The sequence below is a fragment of the Solanum stenotomum genome, chromosome 3, assembly GCF_019186545.1.
Source record: "Solanum stenotomum isolate F172 chromosome 3, ASM1918654v1, whole genome shotgun sequence".
Lineage (NCBI taxonomy): Eukaryota > Viridiplantae > Streptophyta > Magnoliopsida > Solanales > Solanaceae > Solanum > Solanum stenotomum.
The window spans coordinates 24,142,584-24,159,962 of record NC_064284.1 but is presented as its reverse complement, the minus strand read 5'-3'; the positions used below and the strand labels follow the sequence as shown (position 1 = coordinate 24,159,962).

General features: G+C 32.9%; 1 protein-coding gene across 1 annotated transcript; it reads left to right on the top strand.

Annotated features, from left to right (window-relative positions):
- The first annotated feature begins 3,731 nt into the window (after positions 1-3,731).
- On the top strand, positions 3,732-9,457 carry LOC125860740 (rhodanese-like domain-containing protein 7). Its single transcript, XM_049540762.1, has 5 exons — positions 3,732-4,192; positions 4,956-5,207; positions 5,341-5,439; positions 8,163-8,447; positions 8,928-9,457. Exons 1-5 carry the CDS (start codon positions 3,767-3,769, stop codon positions 9,303-9,305), a joined length of 1,440 nt encoding a protein of 479 aa, XP_049396719.1. The 5' UTR covers positions 3,732-3,766; the 3' UTR covers positions 9,306-9,457.
- The last annotated feature ends 7,922 nt before the right edge of the window (positions 9,458-17,379 follow it).

Below are 17,379 nucleotides of genomic sequence, written 5' to 3'. Positions count from 1 at the left end.
AGAAAAGAAAAAAATGAAACATGAGAAAAACAAAAAAAATGCAAATAAAAACTCACCTCTTAGGGGATCAACCTCAAGACATTGCACTTAAGTATGCGGAGCCTCTACCACCTGAGCTAGGAGCACTCATTTATAAGAGGTGTCCTTTTAATTGTTTTATCTTTAGTTTATGTTTTTTATTTTTTTATATAGGTATATTTTGTAAAAAATTTCGACGAAGCCGTGTCACGTGACACACCTTAGATGTACTTAAATTTGCCCCAGTCGACGAAAATAGTACAATCGAATATATATGAGATTAAAAACACACATTCTAGTTTAACTTATAAGATTTGATTATTAACAATTGAATATTGTTATTTTAATAGATAAAAATATACTTTTAATGTTAAAGCAGATAAATATAAAGTTGGAGGAAGCTTTTAATCTTTGTAGATATAGATGAGAGCTGAATTTGGTGTTGCTAGCTTCAGCTCCGACATCGATTTAGTGAGGATCAATTTAATATAATGAAGACTTAGGAAATAATAAAATTTTGGAGCACAAGAAAATATATTTTTTGATCTCAAGTATTGCTTGAGTTAGGTTTCCCTTCCAAATGTAGAAAATAAATTATTTATAGATTATAAAGGTAGGGCACCAATCAATGAAAAAGCTCCACTCAAGTCCTAAAATACTACACCCAATGAATGTTGATCATGGAGCAATGTTATTAGCGGTGTCAACTAATATTCGCTAGTCGTGCTCAGGCTATCTGTACAGCGATATCCACATATTTATCTTTGTTTTTTTATCCTTTTTGCCACTAACATTGAGAATTCTTTATAGGCTGAATCTCATTGTTTCCCCGAATTCATTTATTATTTGGACACCATTCAATTCTCTACTCACGCTTCCACACACTTTAATTATTATTTTCAAAATAGGTAGTCCCTTTATTTTTCGGGTATGGTGCCAGCTGTGGTTGAGAAGCGAGATATTTTCCATAGGTCTTGACGATGAATATATTTCTGAGAAAAAAAGTGTTTGACCCATCATCTTAAATGCTACTCTATACATAACTCGATCACTAATAAAATAAAAGCGTGTCACCCAAGGCAGTAATTTCTTCCTTCTCTGGATTTTAATAAATTGAGATTCTTATGTTCATTTCAACAATTCTCAACTTGAGAATTTATTTTGATGCTTCTAAATTTCATTCTTAGAGTTCCGTATTTTCTTTTCTCGGGCTCCCCTCCTATTTCTCTTATGTAAACTTTCAGCTCATGTTCTGTGATCATGACCTAAAATGTCTTTGTCTTCTTTTGATAATGTCAAGTCTTCTTTCCTAGAGAGCGGTTTGAGGAAAAGGGTAAAAAGAAAAGATAGAGTTCCTTCTGAACTTGGAGTTGATAATATTGTCCCCAACACATATTGCTTTCAAGATGATTTCAAGATCTCACCCTTCAACCATTTCAGGACACGAGATAGAGCAATCATATGATTGCACTTCTTCTTTAAAAAAAAATTAATACTTCTAATGTTTACATTGATTTTCGATGTTCAAAGGATGAAATCCGAGTCATTGCTCCAAAGACTTTTAAGAGTGTTATGTTTTCGAAGCCAGGCAATTCATTTGTCTATACGTGCCCATTCTAAATGGGTTTTGGTGACCCCACAATTGATGAGGTGATCATCTTATTTTGTCATACTTCGCATTGTGTTTGGGCTAGCTTGGGCTATGACCTAACAACCGTGGCTTATCTAATTGCTTTGGGTCTTGAGACAAAGAGTTTTCTTCATTAATCTATTTACAAATCTTATTTCCCCTCAGGATTGTCTATGGTGGTGGTGAAACTTGTAGGCAGAGGAAAACTTACATTCTCATGAGCCTTTTGATAGCAATGATCGAGGTTGGACCGATTTGTTTGTCCTTATGGTTACTGTGGACCTTATGTAACGATCCAAACTATCGAATCTTGCAGGCACCTACTCGATTCTAATTCGATAGTTGGACCCTTACCATTCATTTCACATCTTATAGAAAACTTTTAAAGAATTACATCTAATTTAGACAAGGTAAGAAAAAATATAAGAAAACTCATTCATCTTTACAAAAAATTCTTTAACATTTCCCGAAGATCTGCTCTATACATGTACAAGAGTTTCTATCAAAATACGGACATAAAGTAAAGTGAAATAACATAAAAAGACAGATATAACTTTCACTTGAGGACAAAGTATTAGTTAAAAGTTGATGATGAATGACTGTCGTTTCCACGCTTCAGACAACCTGATGACACTATTGATTTTCATTGCATTCTTGTATTCATATGTATCACCTATCACCAGTATAATTGGTTGTTGTTTGCACCTGCCAATCAAAGAATTCTCATAATATAATTAAAATAACTAATAATGTTACGGGTAGACAACAAAATGAATATAAGATTGATTGAAGTAAATTAATTCTTTAATAATCGCGCGAAGTGCGACCAAGTCCCCTAGTGTTTAATAATAATCAAAATTTATCATTGTATTGAGTGGATAAGACTAACCAGTATGACATTAATTGAAAAAAGAATTTTCTTAGCTACTAACAACTTGAAAACTACAACTTATGTTTAATTTTTTTTTTATTAAATTAAGATTTGATTAATAAATGTTGTATTGTTTAGAATAGCTTTGTGATCATGTATTATGCAATTTATAAACTTTTGTTTATTTGGTAAGATTGTATAAACAATTGAGACGATTTTAATAGTTTTACAACTTATCGAGTTTTTATATTTATGAGAAAATATACTACATAAAAAGTCTAAATTGTATGTCCAAACAAAACTTTAATGTCATCTCATAATTCCATATCACAATTTCAAGTCATGATTTTATATCGAATGGCCAAACAGACCCTTAGTTAATGAGGTGTAAAGTGAGAGAAAACTAGGAGCACATGAATATCAATATACTGCTTAGTATTTTGCCAAAAATCCAACCTTTTATAATTGAGTGGAAATAACTATTTATAGATATCAAAGAAAATGCTTTAGTCAATAGAAATGCTTGAGCCCCATAATACATCTTTAATAGAAATGCTCCACTAGGCACTAGTCCACTTGGAGAAACTTTTACACACAACACATTGTAAATTTTGCGTGATTTGCACAATCTCATATGAACTTAATTTTCATGTCTATCCTTTTATCTCTTTTAACATGTCTTCGGATCACAAATCTTTTTTTTACCTCCCTTCATGACTTTGAGTCATGTTCCTACCTTTTTCTCCACTACAATCATTCTATTAATTCAACAACAAGACAGAAGCAAGCAAATTGAATATGCAATGGTCTGGATACTTCTCCAATTATTTCTCAAAGGAAGCTTTAAACTCTTTCCCTAGTTTCACTCTAATGCCAGATATTTCTTTATTCTAAACAGTCACGTGTATATGAATTTTTTTCTTAATATAATAATTATTTTTATATATTTTTTTTAAAAAAATCAGAGCAAGGGAATGACAAATATAAGACGACAGATCAATTTTTTACTAACAAAATGAAATTTAGATAACAAACTAGTGAGCAACTAAGATTTCTATTTTATTTTATTTATATGACATTACTATGGAATTTGGAATAACTTGATTATGTCATTTTCAAAATATTTCAATTATAAAATTTAAATTCATAATATATCTTTTTTTTTTTGAAAAAAATTTACTAACTATATTCATAGTTATTTTTTATCCAACTTTAAGGCGAGGGGAGTTTTGGCATCTGTACTGTACATGTCTCAATGCGGCCTCATCTTCTGTTTGCCCTATACAAGAAGTGCTTCACTAGCGGCACTCAGAATGCTATCATCATCAACCGCCTTTTCACCAAACCCTAATCTTCCCATTAGTTCACTCCATTGCACCATGAAAGCCACCTCTGAACTACCTACAAAAGCCCCTAACTTTCCTTTCTTTTCTAACCCTAAGATTACTATTACCAATTTACCGCAAAATCTTGCACCCTCTAACTGTTTCTCTGCAACTGGAGCAACAAATCCTGTTCCCATTCTGAAGGCTAATGCATCGAGGAACGAGGAGGTTGAGGGTAGCGGTCTGAGCTCCGAATCACAACTTGTGGTGGTTTCTTTCTACAAATTTGCTGATTTCCCTGACCATGCTGATTTGAGGAAACCATTGAAGGAACTCTGTGAAAAACTGGTAATTATTGCCTTTTTACTTGCTTATAGTTAATATAGATCGGTTTTATTGTAGAAAGGTTAATTTTTTTTCAGCTGAAGTTGTAGAAGTATTCCTGTTATTGCAGATTTAAAGTTGCAATACTGGTTAGTTGCATATGGTAATTTATTTATTTGATGAATGCAGTGCTAAAGTATGCACAAGTTTGTTTTTCTTGTTTAAGTGACCCGGTGTTGGACAGTATTTGATAGATAAACATTAGCTTCTATAACTCTTTGACATAGGCCAGGAAGCTGTTGCTTTGATTCACATGTCAGGGATGACTTCTTTTTGTGTATTATGTTTTGTTAGATGGATGATAAGCTAATTTTCTATCCTCTTTTTTGTTCAATTCAGAATAATTGGAGAAGTTCTTTCTCAAAAAAATAATTGGAGAAGTTGGTCGCAAGGAGCCTATTTCTGTTTTACTCTTAATTCGTGCTGAATAAATGCATGCTCCTTGATTCTTTTCTGTTTATTGATAGCCCCTTTCAAATTTCTCCTTAACCAGGTCTTTAGTTTATATTACATTAAAAGTTAGATGTTTTATAAAAGGAAGTGAGAAGAAGTCTAGCTCGTTCTTCTTCTCAACATTTCCACTTGGTTCTGTCTATGATGAAATAGTAGCTGCCCATTGTTTGATGTATTCTCTGTATGGCTGGTCAATCCTTTTCCCTTTATTCAGTTTCTCTTCCAAGTACATTTTTCAATGTTACTCGTTCCTCACTAAGCTGATCAAATTCAGCGTGTTTCAGGCGGTATTATTCTTGCACCTGAAGGAATCAATGGCAGCATATGTGGTACACGGGATTCAGTGGAAACTGTTCTTGCATTCATTCAAAGTGATGAGCGTCTGAAGGGGCTTAGATTGGTCGAGTCACCAGTGAGCCCAGAGGAAGAGGCTCTTCATCATGGACATACGAGCAGCTCTCCTCTTGCAGCGGGTGAGGATGCTCCCTTTAGGTGGGACCACGTGAGGGTAAAGCTCAAAAAAGAGGTAGGTTCGCTGGCCAAGTGTGATAAAGTTGCCCCACGTTGAAGATGCATGCCTTTATGCCCCTCATGTCCTGGAAGTTGCTTTATTGTATATCCTCTTAGCATCAAGCACTCATCATATGTTTCTTGAACAGATAGTTACACTTGGAATGCCTTCTGTTTCACCAATTGAAAGAGTTGGCAAGTACATTAAACCGACAGAGTGGAATGCATTGATTAGTGATCCAGATGTTGTAAGTTCTTTCTTCAGTAACATCCTTATCCTTGTTCTGTTTAATTATTGATTAATTGATTCTTGAAGAATCTTACTTTGCATCAACATAAATTTTTTGACATGTAACTTATAACTTCAACTTGAGCCTAAAATTCATCTAGTTTGCTTCATATCCTTTGTCTGAGTTGTGTTTAAAGTCATATCCTGTATTTTTTATCGGTACATAATATCCTGTATTTTGATTTTATGTTCCATTTTGTATAAACCATACTTTGTGGGTAATGTAGCTCATACCTTTGAAAATTGCCTGGACTTGTTTTTTCTACCAACAGAGTAGCATCCTTGCATTTGCCACATTATTGGATCTCATCCCATTTATAATATGCCTAGAGGTATCATGTGAGTTTTCGATGCATGGAGTAGACTTAATATTGTGTTTGGTCTGCCTTTTGGCTTGTCCGTTGACTTATAATCATGCCCATACAGGATTGAAGGTTGGGCCAAGCAAATGTCACATACCTAATTCCTCTTGAAGTTTAGAGCATTCAACCCCTTATCTGAACCCTAAAATTTGACTTAATTGGTACAATTGGTATTGTTTTTCCTTTACAGTGTTTTTGCAACATCCTACTTTAACTATAATCTTTGCTTGTGAACTTGTTTACTGTAGAAACAGCAAAATTCCGTCTTGTTTATGTTGCAATTCAGAATATTAAACTTGCTTGTACTTGGGTGTGGTGTGATCGTGTGAATTAGTGAGTAAGTGTTCATTTTATCTCTTCAGGGAACTCTTCATATTTTCCTTCTTTTTTTTTTATAAATAAAGTACTCAATATTTCCTACTTTAGCCAACAAGTCTTTTGCCTCTAGCCCCAAAATAAAGCAAGACATGTAGTAATGGCAATTAAGGAAAACATAAAGAGGAGAAACAAGGACATAAGTATAATGAATCTCATGAAGGGTTGTGATTAGTTTGGGAAAATATCTCATTTGAGGTCGGAGGTGGAAGGAGAGTACACTGATGAGGACATAGCTGTTGTGGGGACACATTATTGAAAGATGAATTTAATAGATTGTATAGAATTTCTTAAGAGGTTTACAGAGTGGAGAGACATTTTGGGACTTGAAAAATTTATAATCATGTAAATGAATAATTCATAATCATGCAATCAGTTCTGTACCGGATCAAAAGGGTTGTCTGATTTATAGTTCTAGTCAGGCCTCTCTATAACAACATTTCATTATAGCTGCCAAGTTTTCTTGAAAGCTATTTTTGATGTTATATTTTACCTTTTTATAATAATGTTTTACCTATAACAACAGCCGCCATCATTATACCAATACTTTCTTATAAAATCAGCTCTATTTAAAGCCCTATCGAATATTGATTTTTTCTTTAATTAATGATGCTAATTTTGATTGACGGAAGAAAAGACCATCTTTTTGCTGAAAGTTTGGACGAATATTTTTACAAATTCAAGCGTTATTTTTCCACGAAGAGATTGGAATCTGCAGAACAAGTGACCGTTACAAATTTCTTCCATTAAATTTGATATTTTTAAAAGTTTCAATTAATTTTAAATTGTGTATATGCTTTAGAGAGTTCAATTGTGTATAGGAAAAATACAACTGGTTATGAATTTATTTATAATTTATTAGCTTTTAAAAAATTTTAATTACGCAAGCACAAATATCTTTTGAGATTTTAAATTTAGCTATGAAGTTGCACGAAAAGGGCTGTGCATGAGATTTTGTAACTTATATAGGATTTTAGAACCGTTGTCTGTTCTTTCTTATGAAATGCCCAAAAACCACCAGAATGGAGTTTAATAGCAGAAGAATAATATGCTTAAATGAATAATTTTCTTTGCAGTTATATTCCAGTATTTTATGCTTACATATATACACTTCTAATTGCTTCATTGGTTGTATTTCAAAATATGTGAAAATTTCTCTGTATCTTGTACAAATAACTTTAGCATGCTGGTCCATCTAATGCCACAAGTGAACCCAGGTTCTCCTGGGTTGACTATTTGCATAAATAATTGGACATTGACTTTGAAAACCAACTCAAGCTTATTGGTGAACATGCTTGGTATCAGTGTTTAGGTTTATACATATTCAAGGTATTGCTATCCTGATATACAAATGAAGTTATCACATGCAAAGCTCAATATATGGTAAAATAGGGAAATTCTGGTTTTTAAAAGGAAGGAGTTTGGGGATTGCCCATTCTTTATGGGATTTTACTTATTAGCAAGTATAGGAATTTGTTACCCGTTCCTGATACATTCATTGTTTTGGTTCTTTTGTTTGAAATATTCTTGTAAATCTACTTCTTAAAGAAAATTGACTGCAAAAGACATGCTATCCCTCCCAAGGACCAACTATAGAGGCAAATAAGTGGGCGTTTGGCCACGTTTCATTGAGAAATTTGAAGAAAATTGGAGTTGTGGTCACCATGAATACAAATTGGAGTTGTTTGTCTTTTTGCGAGTAATTTGGAGTGATGAAGGTGGAAACATCTTTTTGTTGTTTGTCAAATTCCTGAAAATTCAGGAATAATTTCATGGCCAAACGTATTTTTCAGAGTTCAACTCCAAAAATAACTGACAACTTTTCATGGTCAAATGCCTCCTTGTACGGGTACTCAAGAAAACTATCTTGATTTTCTTTGATGACAGAAAACTACCTTGATTTTCAATTGTGATCCTTCACTAAATTTTAGTATTACTCAATTAGGTTGTGATCGATGTTCGCAATGATTATGAAATTAGAGTCGGGAAGTTCAAGGGGGCAGTTGATCCTTGTACCACAGCATTCCGGGATTTTCCATCATGGGTGGAAGATCGTTTTAAACTTGCTGATTCAGGAGACAAGTTCGAGTCATCTGGTTCTGTTGGAGCATCAGATAAGCTGACAAAGGAAAATGGAAACAAAAAGGTTCCCCGAGTTGCAATGTACTGTACAGGTGGTATTCGATGCGAGAAAGCTTCAAGTTTTCTCCTCGCCAAAGGCTTTGATGAGGTAAAAATTAAATCAAAAGGTTTATTCATAAGGTTTTTAAGGAAACTGCACAAGTATACGACTCATGCATTTCTCTCTAATCATTGCATTGTATGTAATATGTATAGTAGAATTTTAGCGATATATCCATGTGTTCTTTAGAACCACCAGCATCTCCAGGCCCCTCTCTCTGCGCTGGCAAACCAAATTAACTGAAGAGGTGAAAAAGAGAACACATTGAACGTAGGTTGCATCTATTTTTGCTGTGCAGTAACATGAAATCTCAGCCTATCAAAGACGAAAGAACTAGGGATATACACAAATATTTTCCAACAAGTTGGGAATTTTTAATCCACGTGTTGTAAGTTGCTCTTCTAGCAGATTCTTCAAAAACTTTAATGTGCAAACCAATGTTTTCAAGAATTCTATGGTTATAACATGGTAGTGTTTTAAATGCTCAGACGGTCTTGTTTAACAGTGCTTTTGGCCAATTCTTACCAGGTGTATCATCTAGAAGGTGGGATTTTAAGGTACCTGGAGGAAGTTCCCAAGACAGAGAGCCTTTGGGAGGGAGAATGTTTTGTGTTTGACAAACGAGTTTCTGTTGAGCATGGTTTGGTACAGGGAACATTCAAACTTTGTTATGGATGCAAGAAACCAGTGAGCGATGCTGATATGGAATCCCCAGAATGGGAGTATGCCGTCTCTTGTCCGTACTGCTTTGCATCAAAATCTGAGGAAGAAAAGGAAAGGGCAAGAGCTCGACAAAGACAGTTCGAGAAATGGGGTATCATTGGTGGTCCAGACAAGGGGAGCAGACCAGCAAAGACGGTGGATATCAATGTGAATTCTGCTACTCAGATGTCAAAATCGTTTTAGTCATACTGGCGGCCTAAGAATTGGACTTGTTTTGTACCATTTTTCTTTTGGAGAGTGAGATTTTCTATCTTCTGTAGGAGAACTAAAAGTAACATTTCTATGAATGGCAGTCACTGTTTTGAAAATAAATAAAGGTCACTAGTTTAATTAAAGTTTTGTACATGTCCAATAATTGTGCCGGCAATAATAAGTCTGGAAAGAATAGTAGGGGTAAATTTCATCAAATAGGGGTGGAAGAAGAGCATTTTAAAACTAAATTTAATACTTTAATGACATTTTTTGTCATTCTGTTAATCAAAATTAGAGCTGTCAAAATGGGCTTAACCTATGGGGTTGTCCAACCCAATCCAATATTGGGGTAGGGTTGAGATAGGGTTTTTCAAGTCCATTTAAAATTATAGTTTATAAGCCCGATCTATATAAGCCCTTGGCCCTTGAGGATTGATTAGGGCCGAGTCGGGGTTGACCCATGGGCCAAAACTTTTTATTGAAACAACATCATTGTTTGCCATATTTGATTTGAAAATCTTCTCATTTTCTTGATGTTATAGAATTTTAAGTTTGCAAAGAAAAAAAAAAAAAGGGCTAACCCGCCCTAGCCCTCGGCCATTCTAGGATTGGTTGGATTGAGCATTTTCAGGCTCTTTCAAATGAATGGTAGGCCCACCTTAGCCCTTCAAATTTCTTGCCCCGCGAGGCTTGGGGAGAGTGGGGCTTGGCTAACCCTTTTTGACAACTCTAATCAAAATGATCCCTTCCAAGTGGACAATATGTTTTTTATTTAACTATTTATAAAATTATATTATTGTCAATTATAACAATACAAATTTAACATAATACATGAATAATCAAATAGTAGATAATTTAATATTCACCAATAGTAGGACCAAAATTGCATGCTTCAATTAATTAAATGTTTAGTATGCTTACTTCTCTTTTTTTTTTTATTAAGACTAAGACGCTTGAATATTAAGATGCGTATTGAGTTGTAGATGTATAAATAGAAACACACATATCAACTGTTGAGATGTTGTATTAAAATTTGAATACTAAATAATTAAAATTTTATTTTTCTATCACCTTTTATGTATACAAAATTGTCTTGATTTTTTAGTTGATAGACAAAAAGTTCAATAAAATACTAGATTAATCTAATACTCATATATTAACAAAATATTTTCTTAAAAATTATATGGTGATTGGTGATGGTGATAGTTAGCGAATGGAATACCGATTGAGGATAATGTCGGCTAGTGGCAGGATTTGGATAGTAGCTATTACTGAATGTGATTTACAATAAAGATTGATGATGATATTGTTGGTGGCGATTGACGATAGTGATAGTTAATAGAATTGGTGAATAATGATAGTGTTATCGATATTTAATATAGTGACATATGGTGGTGATTCGTGATTATTATGGTAATAGTGGTTGTGATAATGATTGTAAATCGTTGCTAGTGATAGTGACTGAAAGTAAATGGTTGTCAAAATTATAAACGTCCTATATTTTTCTCTTTTCCCTGGTCGATTCTTATTGTTGATTTTTTCTTCTTCTTTGAATTACATTATATAATCAAGGCATAATACATAAATATGACCTTAAACTTGGCTTCAAATTATAACTTTGACCTCAAACTTTCAAAGTGCACAAACAAGCACTTTAACTATCCAACTTTTAAATAAATAAACACTCAATTTTGCAGCCAAAGAGTGTGAAATACAAACGCTCCAACGTGTATTAGTGAGCCACTCAATGACTACCAACTAATTAAATATTTTACACGTCGATTTTAGAACTAAAAAAAATAAAATTAATTTCAATTAATATAAAAAGGTAAAGGGTTAAAGATAACTTCATTTAACCCGGTTGTCTATCCAAATTTCAAAACCTTAGCTAGAGATCACAACCAAAATTTGGTGAACCAAAGGAAAAATCATTCGAGATTTCTGCTGCACCTGATGTATATCTGTTCATCTTCCTCAATTTAGTCCAAGTATACCTTAATTTTGCCTTTTTGAAAGTTTATTTTTGATATAAGGTAGAATCTTTTTGTCACTATGAGCGTAAATTCATTCTTTTCTTATTGCTTTATACATATGGGTCATATTATAGTTATAGCTCTTTTTCACAATGAAAAAAAAATTAGAAGCCATTTGCACCAAAAATGAGTAAAAATCGTGCTAAAGAGAGGAAAAAATCTTGGTTTGAAAGAAGAGGAAAATAAATAAATTTTGATTTGAAAATATAAAAATATATTAAAAAAAAAAGGAATTTATTAAGGGTATAATTGTCATTTCAGCATTTTTTTACTGTTGTGGGCCACAAAATTTACTCCTGACGCGCGCAGAATGAGTGCACATCACACTTTTGCCAGGTGGGACTCGAGTGTTTATTTATTTAAAAAATTGATAGTTAAAGTGTCTGTTTGTGCATTTTGAAAGTTTGAGATCAAAATTATAATTTGAAGCCAAGTTTAGGGTCCTATTTATATGTTATGCGTATAATCAAATACTAAAATATTTAACTACCATTTGTTTTCTTTTATTTGAGACTTTTAGCACAATGACTTATATTAAAGTTGCATAAGTTTCTGTATGTAAAAGAGTTCTAATCCTAAAAGAGTTTTACTCTTTATATCTAAAAGAGTCCTAAACCTAATTAATGTGAATCCTAAACCTAAACTAGAACTAAACAAAGAAAAAACATACTTTATAAAGAATAAATTTAACCTAAAATATTCACTCCAATAAGGACGACTTCAGCCTTCAAAGATGGCAGTGAATACAGAAGAACGGTCAATTCCTCATGATATTACCATCCAAATTTTCTCTTGGCTTCCTGTTACGTCTTTAATGCGTTTTAGGTGTGTTTCAAAATTTTATAATACAATTGTTTTGGAACCAGATTTCGTGGATCTCCATTCATCCAATTATTCTAAGATCAATCGTGGCGAGACCAAGTTGATTACATGCATACACGGCGTTTGGTACTCTATAGAAAAGCATGATGAAGATGGAAACGTCACCAAGTTTTATCAAATTCAGAATTTTGATAAGTTATATAATCACATTAACATTCATTTTAGGTATCGTCTTTGTTTTGATTACGATAATGGTTTGTTTTGCATATGGGGTGTGCAATATATTGCAATCTCCAATCCTTCTACCAGAGAAGTAATTAAGATGTCTTCCCTACTTGAAATGTTTTGATGTTCCTGGTGAGGAGTCGAAGTTTATATGTTCAATAAGTTTTGAGCCCGAAGAAAAAAAGTATAAAGTTGTTTTGACTATTGATATTGAAGAAGGATTATCAAGAGCATGGGTTTTTACTTTAGACATAGATACTTCATGGAGGGAGATGATTAAATATAACCAACATATTTCTCCATGCAAAACTGCAATTTGCATTAGTGGGATCATCTATCGATTTAGCTATTCTCTGGTTTGTATAGTTGCGTTTGATGTTAAATCTGAAAGTTTCACACGTGATTGAATTTCATAATGGTTTATGTGGAAGTGGATATGAGGACTATATGCTAATAGATGCGAATGGAAAATTAAGAATTCTGACTTTTCCACCGTTTCGGCGTACGGAATACATCAATATATGGATTTTTGATGAAGAATGGGAACATCAAATATTTCAATTTCCTTTAGGATGGAAACATGATATAGAATTGAATACCAAAAAGGTTTGCAAGTACGGTAGTGAAGAAATTGTATTTGCAACAAACATGACATCAAGTGATGTTTTAGTTTTTTTTTTTTAATCATGTCAAGAATAAGAGTTGGAGATATCTTGAAGTACAAGGATTTCCTTACTGGGTTGAAAACATTTTTACTTATAGTGAAAGCCTCTTTTCTTTAAAAAATATTGGCTTACCAACCATAATTACAACAATTTGACTTTTTCTTAAATTTGATCTCAATTGCTAAGGAAATAATTGTCTAGGTGATCATTCTGTAAGTGTAAGTTGAAGTATTCGATTGATATAATGAAGATAAGTTAAGGTGTGCATATTCACAATTGAAGTATTTTAGTTATCGGAATATTCATGTAATGTTTATCTAATTGCAATGTTGTCTTTTTAGCTTGATTTCTTTGTTTTTCCTTTTATTTTTGCATAATTTTTCTTGAGTATTCTGTTCCATTTTACTCATAGGTAAACTTTTATATTAATGAAATTGCAACAATTTTTTTTTCATTTGACATGTTTGCAGGCAGAGTTGACAGATTGGGGGTCTAAAGCCACATTTTATAGAGGGGTCGTAATATTTATGTATTCATTTATTTTAATATAGAAAGATTATTGTCATAAATGTTTTTATTTTAAAATCTATTTTTCTAGTTTTTTTAGATGCGAAGTCATTAATTACTGTTTTATAATCAATTTGTTTTAATAATTCCTTTTCAATTGATAATATAACTAATTCATTCAATCTCTTTTGAGACATTGTTGATCTTAAATAAGATTTTATCAATTTTAATTTTGAAAAACTTCTTTCGGCTGATACAACCGTTACGAGAACGGTTAACATTATTTTGTAAGAAATATATGTATTTGGGAAAAAGAATCAAGTCTTTTTATTTGATTAAGTATTTTCATTAGATCATTATCTTCTACTTATATTATTTCTCTTAAAGCACTTTTAATTCAAAAAATAAATCTAAACCATCAATATCAGAATAATTATTATGTGTTAAAGAAAGTTCAAGGATAAGATAATGCATATCTTTTTTTATTTTTTTTCCCATCATCTAGTGACCTCATTTTTTAAACCACTAAATAGAAAACCAAAAATATTTTCAAATTGCTCGAATCTATTTTGAAGTAGAAAAAATAGCTTGATCTAATTGTAGACATTGAAATTTTGTGAAACTCTACAAGACGTGTTCAATTCGAGTTGGGACTCTACAAGGTGTGTTCAATTCCAATTATAATTTCAGGAGACTACTCAACCCTAAACCCTAGTTAATGCCTATATAAAGGTTACTATATTCCCTTGAAAATGCATCTAAAAAATTCCACCACAAATTCATAGAATTCATAAAGAGCTTAAAATCTTGAATATTTCGCAAATTCATGGAATATTCATAGAGAAAGCAAAATCAATCATCCTAGTTCGAGAAATACGCCAACTAGCGGCACTCAAATTATAAAAATCAAGTTCAAATCATCCTAGTTCGAGAAATACACCACTAACGACTCTCGAATTACAAAAATCAAGTTCAAATCATCCAAGTTTCATGAAATACGCCACTAATGACCGTCGAATCATGAATAAATTTTATGAGAGAAGAATCAAGGGAGCAACAGGATTGTATCCATAATATTTATCAATAAAGTTACGTTTCTTCATATTTTATTTGTGATTGTAATTTATTTTCTGTCACTTTAAAATTTTGTTGCAAACACTAAAAGATTCTTCAAAATACTTTGTGATTTCATAATTAATATTTTCATCAAATTATTTATTTCTACATATTACGTGTTTCTTACGAAATTTGAGTTCTATATTTATCTCATATGCAATTTCTTTAGCAAAAATCATAGAACTCACAGATCCTTCTTCTTGATATTTTTGAAAAAAAGAGGAAATTAGACCTCTTAACTGGTCTATGGCAACACCAATATGCATACCCTTAGATTATAAATTTTTACTGATTGAATTAACTTCAAATAATATGTCATACCCAATAAAATTCAAAAATTTCATGTTCTTATGTTGCTAAACAAGTAGTTTCACTTTTAGTTTTTGGATCCTCACTAAGTTCTTCTAATTTCAATAAAGCATATCTTATTTGTGGTGCTTGAAATCTTAATACATTAATATTTTTAATACGATTTTTCCAACGAGTCTGTGACAATGATTTAAGAGTACTAGCTAGGCTGGATACAAAATCTTTTAAAATTTTACTTTACTTAGTAGAAGAAGCAAATAGTGTATATATACATTGTATCACTCTAAAGAATAATACAACTTTCGCACAAGAATTAGCCATGCCACAAAATGCCAAATATAAATTATGACAACCACATGTTGTATAAAATGCTCTAGGATTTACCTTGAGGAATCTTTTTTGCACTCCTTGATGTTTTTCTCTTCATATAGGATCCATTATCATATTCATGCCCTCTTAAATTATCTATATCAAGTCCAACTGTCACGATCCAAATCACCGGTTTGTGTGAACACCTACTTTAACCTCTAGATAAGAGAACTCTTACCATCCAATTTAAACTTGTTAATGCAGAAGTAAACAAACATCAATTTATCACCTTATTTAAATACAAATTTTCTCTCAGTCTTGATAAAATAAGAATGTCTTTGTAAAATATACGGAATCCTCCCTAGAAACTAGTCTAGATAGGTACAAGGGCTTCTAAGAGAACACCAAATATTAGAACAAGACAACTCCGATCCCACTATAAGGAAAGAGGAGTAGAAGATGTCAGAGCTCATCATTGTCTTTACCTAAGAAACATCACTGATCCTGCAACAAGACTATGTCAAGTATCATAGCAAGAGTAACATCAGTACAAAGAACATGTACTGCTAGACATCATCAAGCGACCCGAATCCACCACATAATATCATGTAAACATTTAGAAGAAACATATAACTTCAAGATATATAGCCCCGATCCTTTAACCACAACCTTTACTACCAAGTAATACCTCATCTAAACCTACACACTCCATCTCAAACGTTCCTACCTCCTTCCACTACCAACTCTACCATTGGAAGCCATCCCATCATCCTATCCGGTCATAACCTAATCCCTCTCTCACATAAAGACATTCAAAAACCCCTCATCAACCAATGTTAGAATTACCCTACTAATTCCAGTCCTGAATTTTAATCCACTATGCATGTAACTTTGTTACTCGATATGTTAGCTCTCCTATGATCCCATGCCAACACCCTGGCCCTTAGCCCATTTAGTGGACCTCCTGCAAAACTCTTACTTAGCCCCCTTGACTTGACCCAATACATAACTCGACACACCCCTCAAGTAATTCGGACCATCTAAGGATCCCCAAAATACCATCTAAAACGTTATCATACAATCCCGATCTACACAAAAACCATCCCCGCATTTGACCACAACACTTCGTCGCTCATGAACCAATGTGTTTCAAACACATCATAATTAATAAATCTGATTCACTCATAGAACTCACACAAAAAAGAAAACCAAACATATAGCAAATATGATACTCAAGCCAATCGATGTAGAACATGTACTAGACATGGTATCCGAGCTAATCAATATATAACTTATACTAGATGTGGTACACGAGCCAATCAATAGAACCTATACCAAATGTGGTACCCGAGACAACCAATATATATTTCGTATTAGACGTGGTATTCAAGCATATTGATAATATGTACCATGTGTGGTTCCTGAGGCAATTGAGAATCATAACATCACATAATCATAACCACAATGAAATAAATACAATCACAATTGTACAACCACAAGCAAATAACTCAAGTTAATTGCATAAGATTGACAATAAGATATCATTTCACATTCGTCCCTTTTTACTTCCTAATCACATATTGTAAAAAAAATACTAATAAAACAGTTAATATGCACACATAACGTAACTTGGAAAACAACTCAACCATCACCTATCCTAGGTGACCCTCCCTAGGTGACCCTCCCTAGATAGATTTCCAAATCACATATGATTTCCCATAGGATACCTTCTATAGATTAACACCCAACAACTGTCATAAGTCCTACATTACAAACCAAGTACCTTACCACCATAAACAACAATAATCAATGCATTTAACCATCTAGACTCCATGCCCGAAAGTCTATGCATGAAATCTCCCACCAATCTACAACGTATTAAATATTTAGAGACAAGTCTAACTACTCCGTTAAACTTAAAATATCTAGATGCCAAACAACTATTGAAGATATCTGATCACGAACTAGTGGCTCAGTGGGGCGAATCCTAATATTAGAAGGCCTGGAAACTAAGTTTTTATCCTATTTGCATTGGAACCTTCCCTCTTCATTGTTTTCAAGATTGGAGCAGCTTAGGAA

Coding starts and splice junctions, on each gene's coding strand:
- LOC125860740 (XM_049540762.1), top strand. CDS start 3,767: ATGTCTCAATGCGGCCTCATCTTCTGTTTGCCCTATACAAGAAGTGCT. Junction 5,208..5,340: donor GGGTAAAGCTCAAAAAAGAG/GTAGGTTCGCTG, acceptor TTTCTTGAACAG/ATAGTTACACTTGGAATGCC. Junction 5,440..8,162: donor TGATTAGTGATCCAGATGTT/GTAAGTTCTTTC, acceptor TTACTCAATTAG/GTTGTGATCGATGTTCGCAA.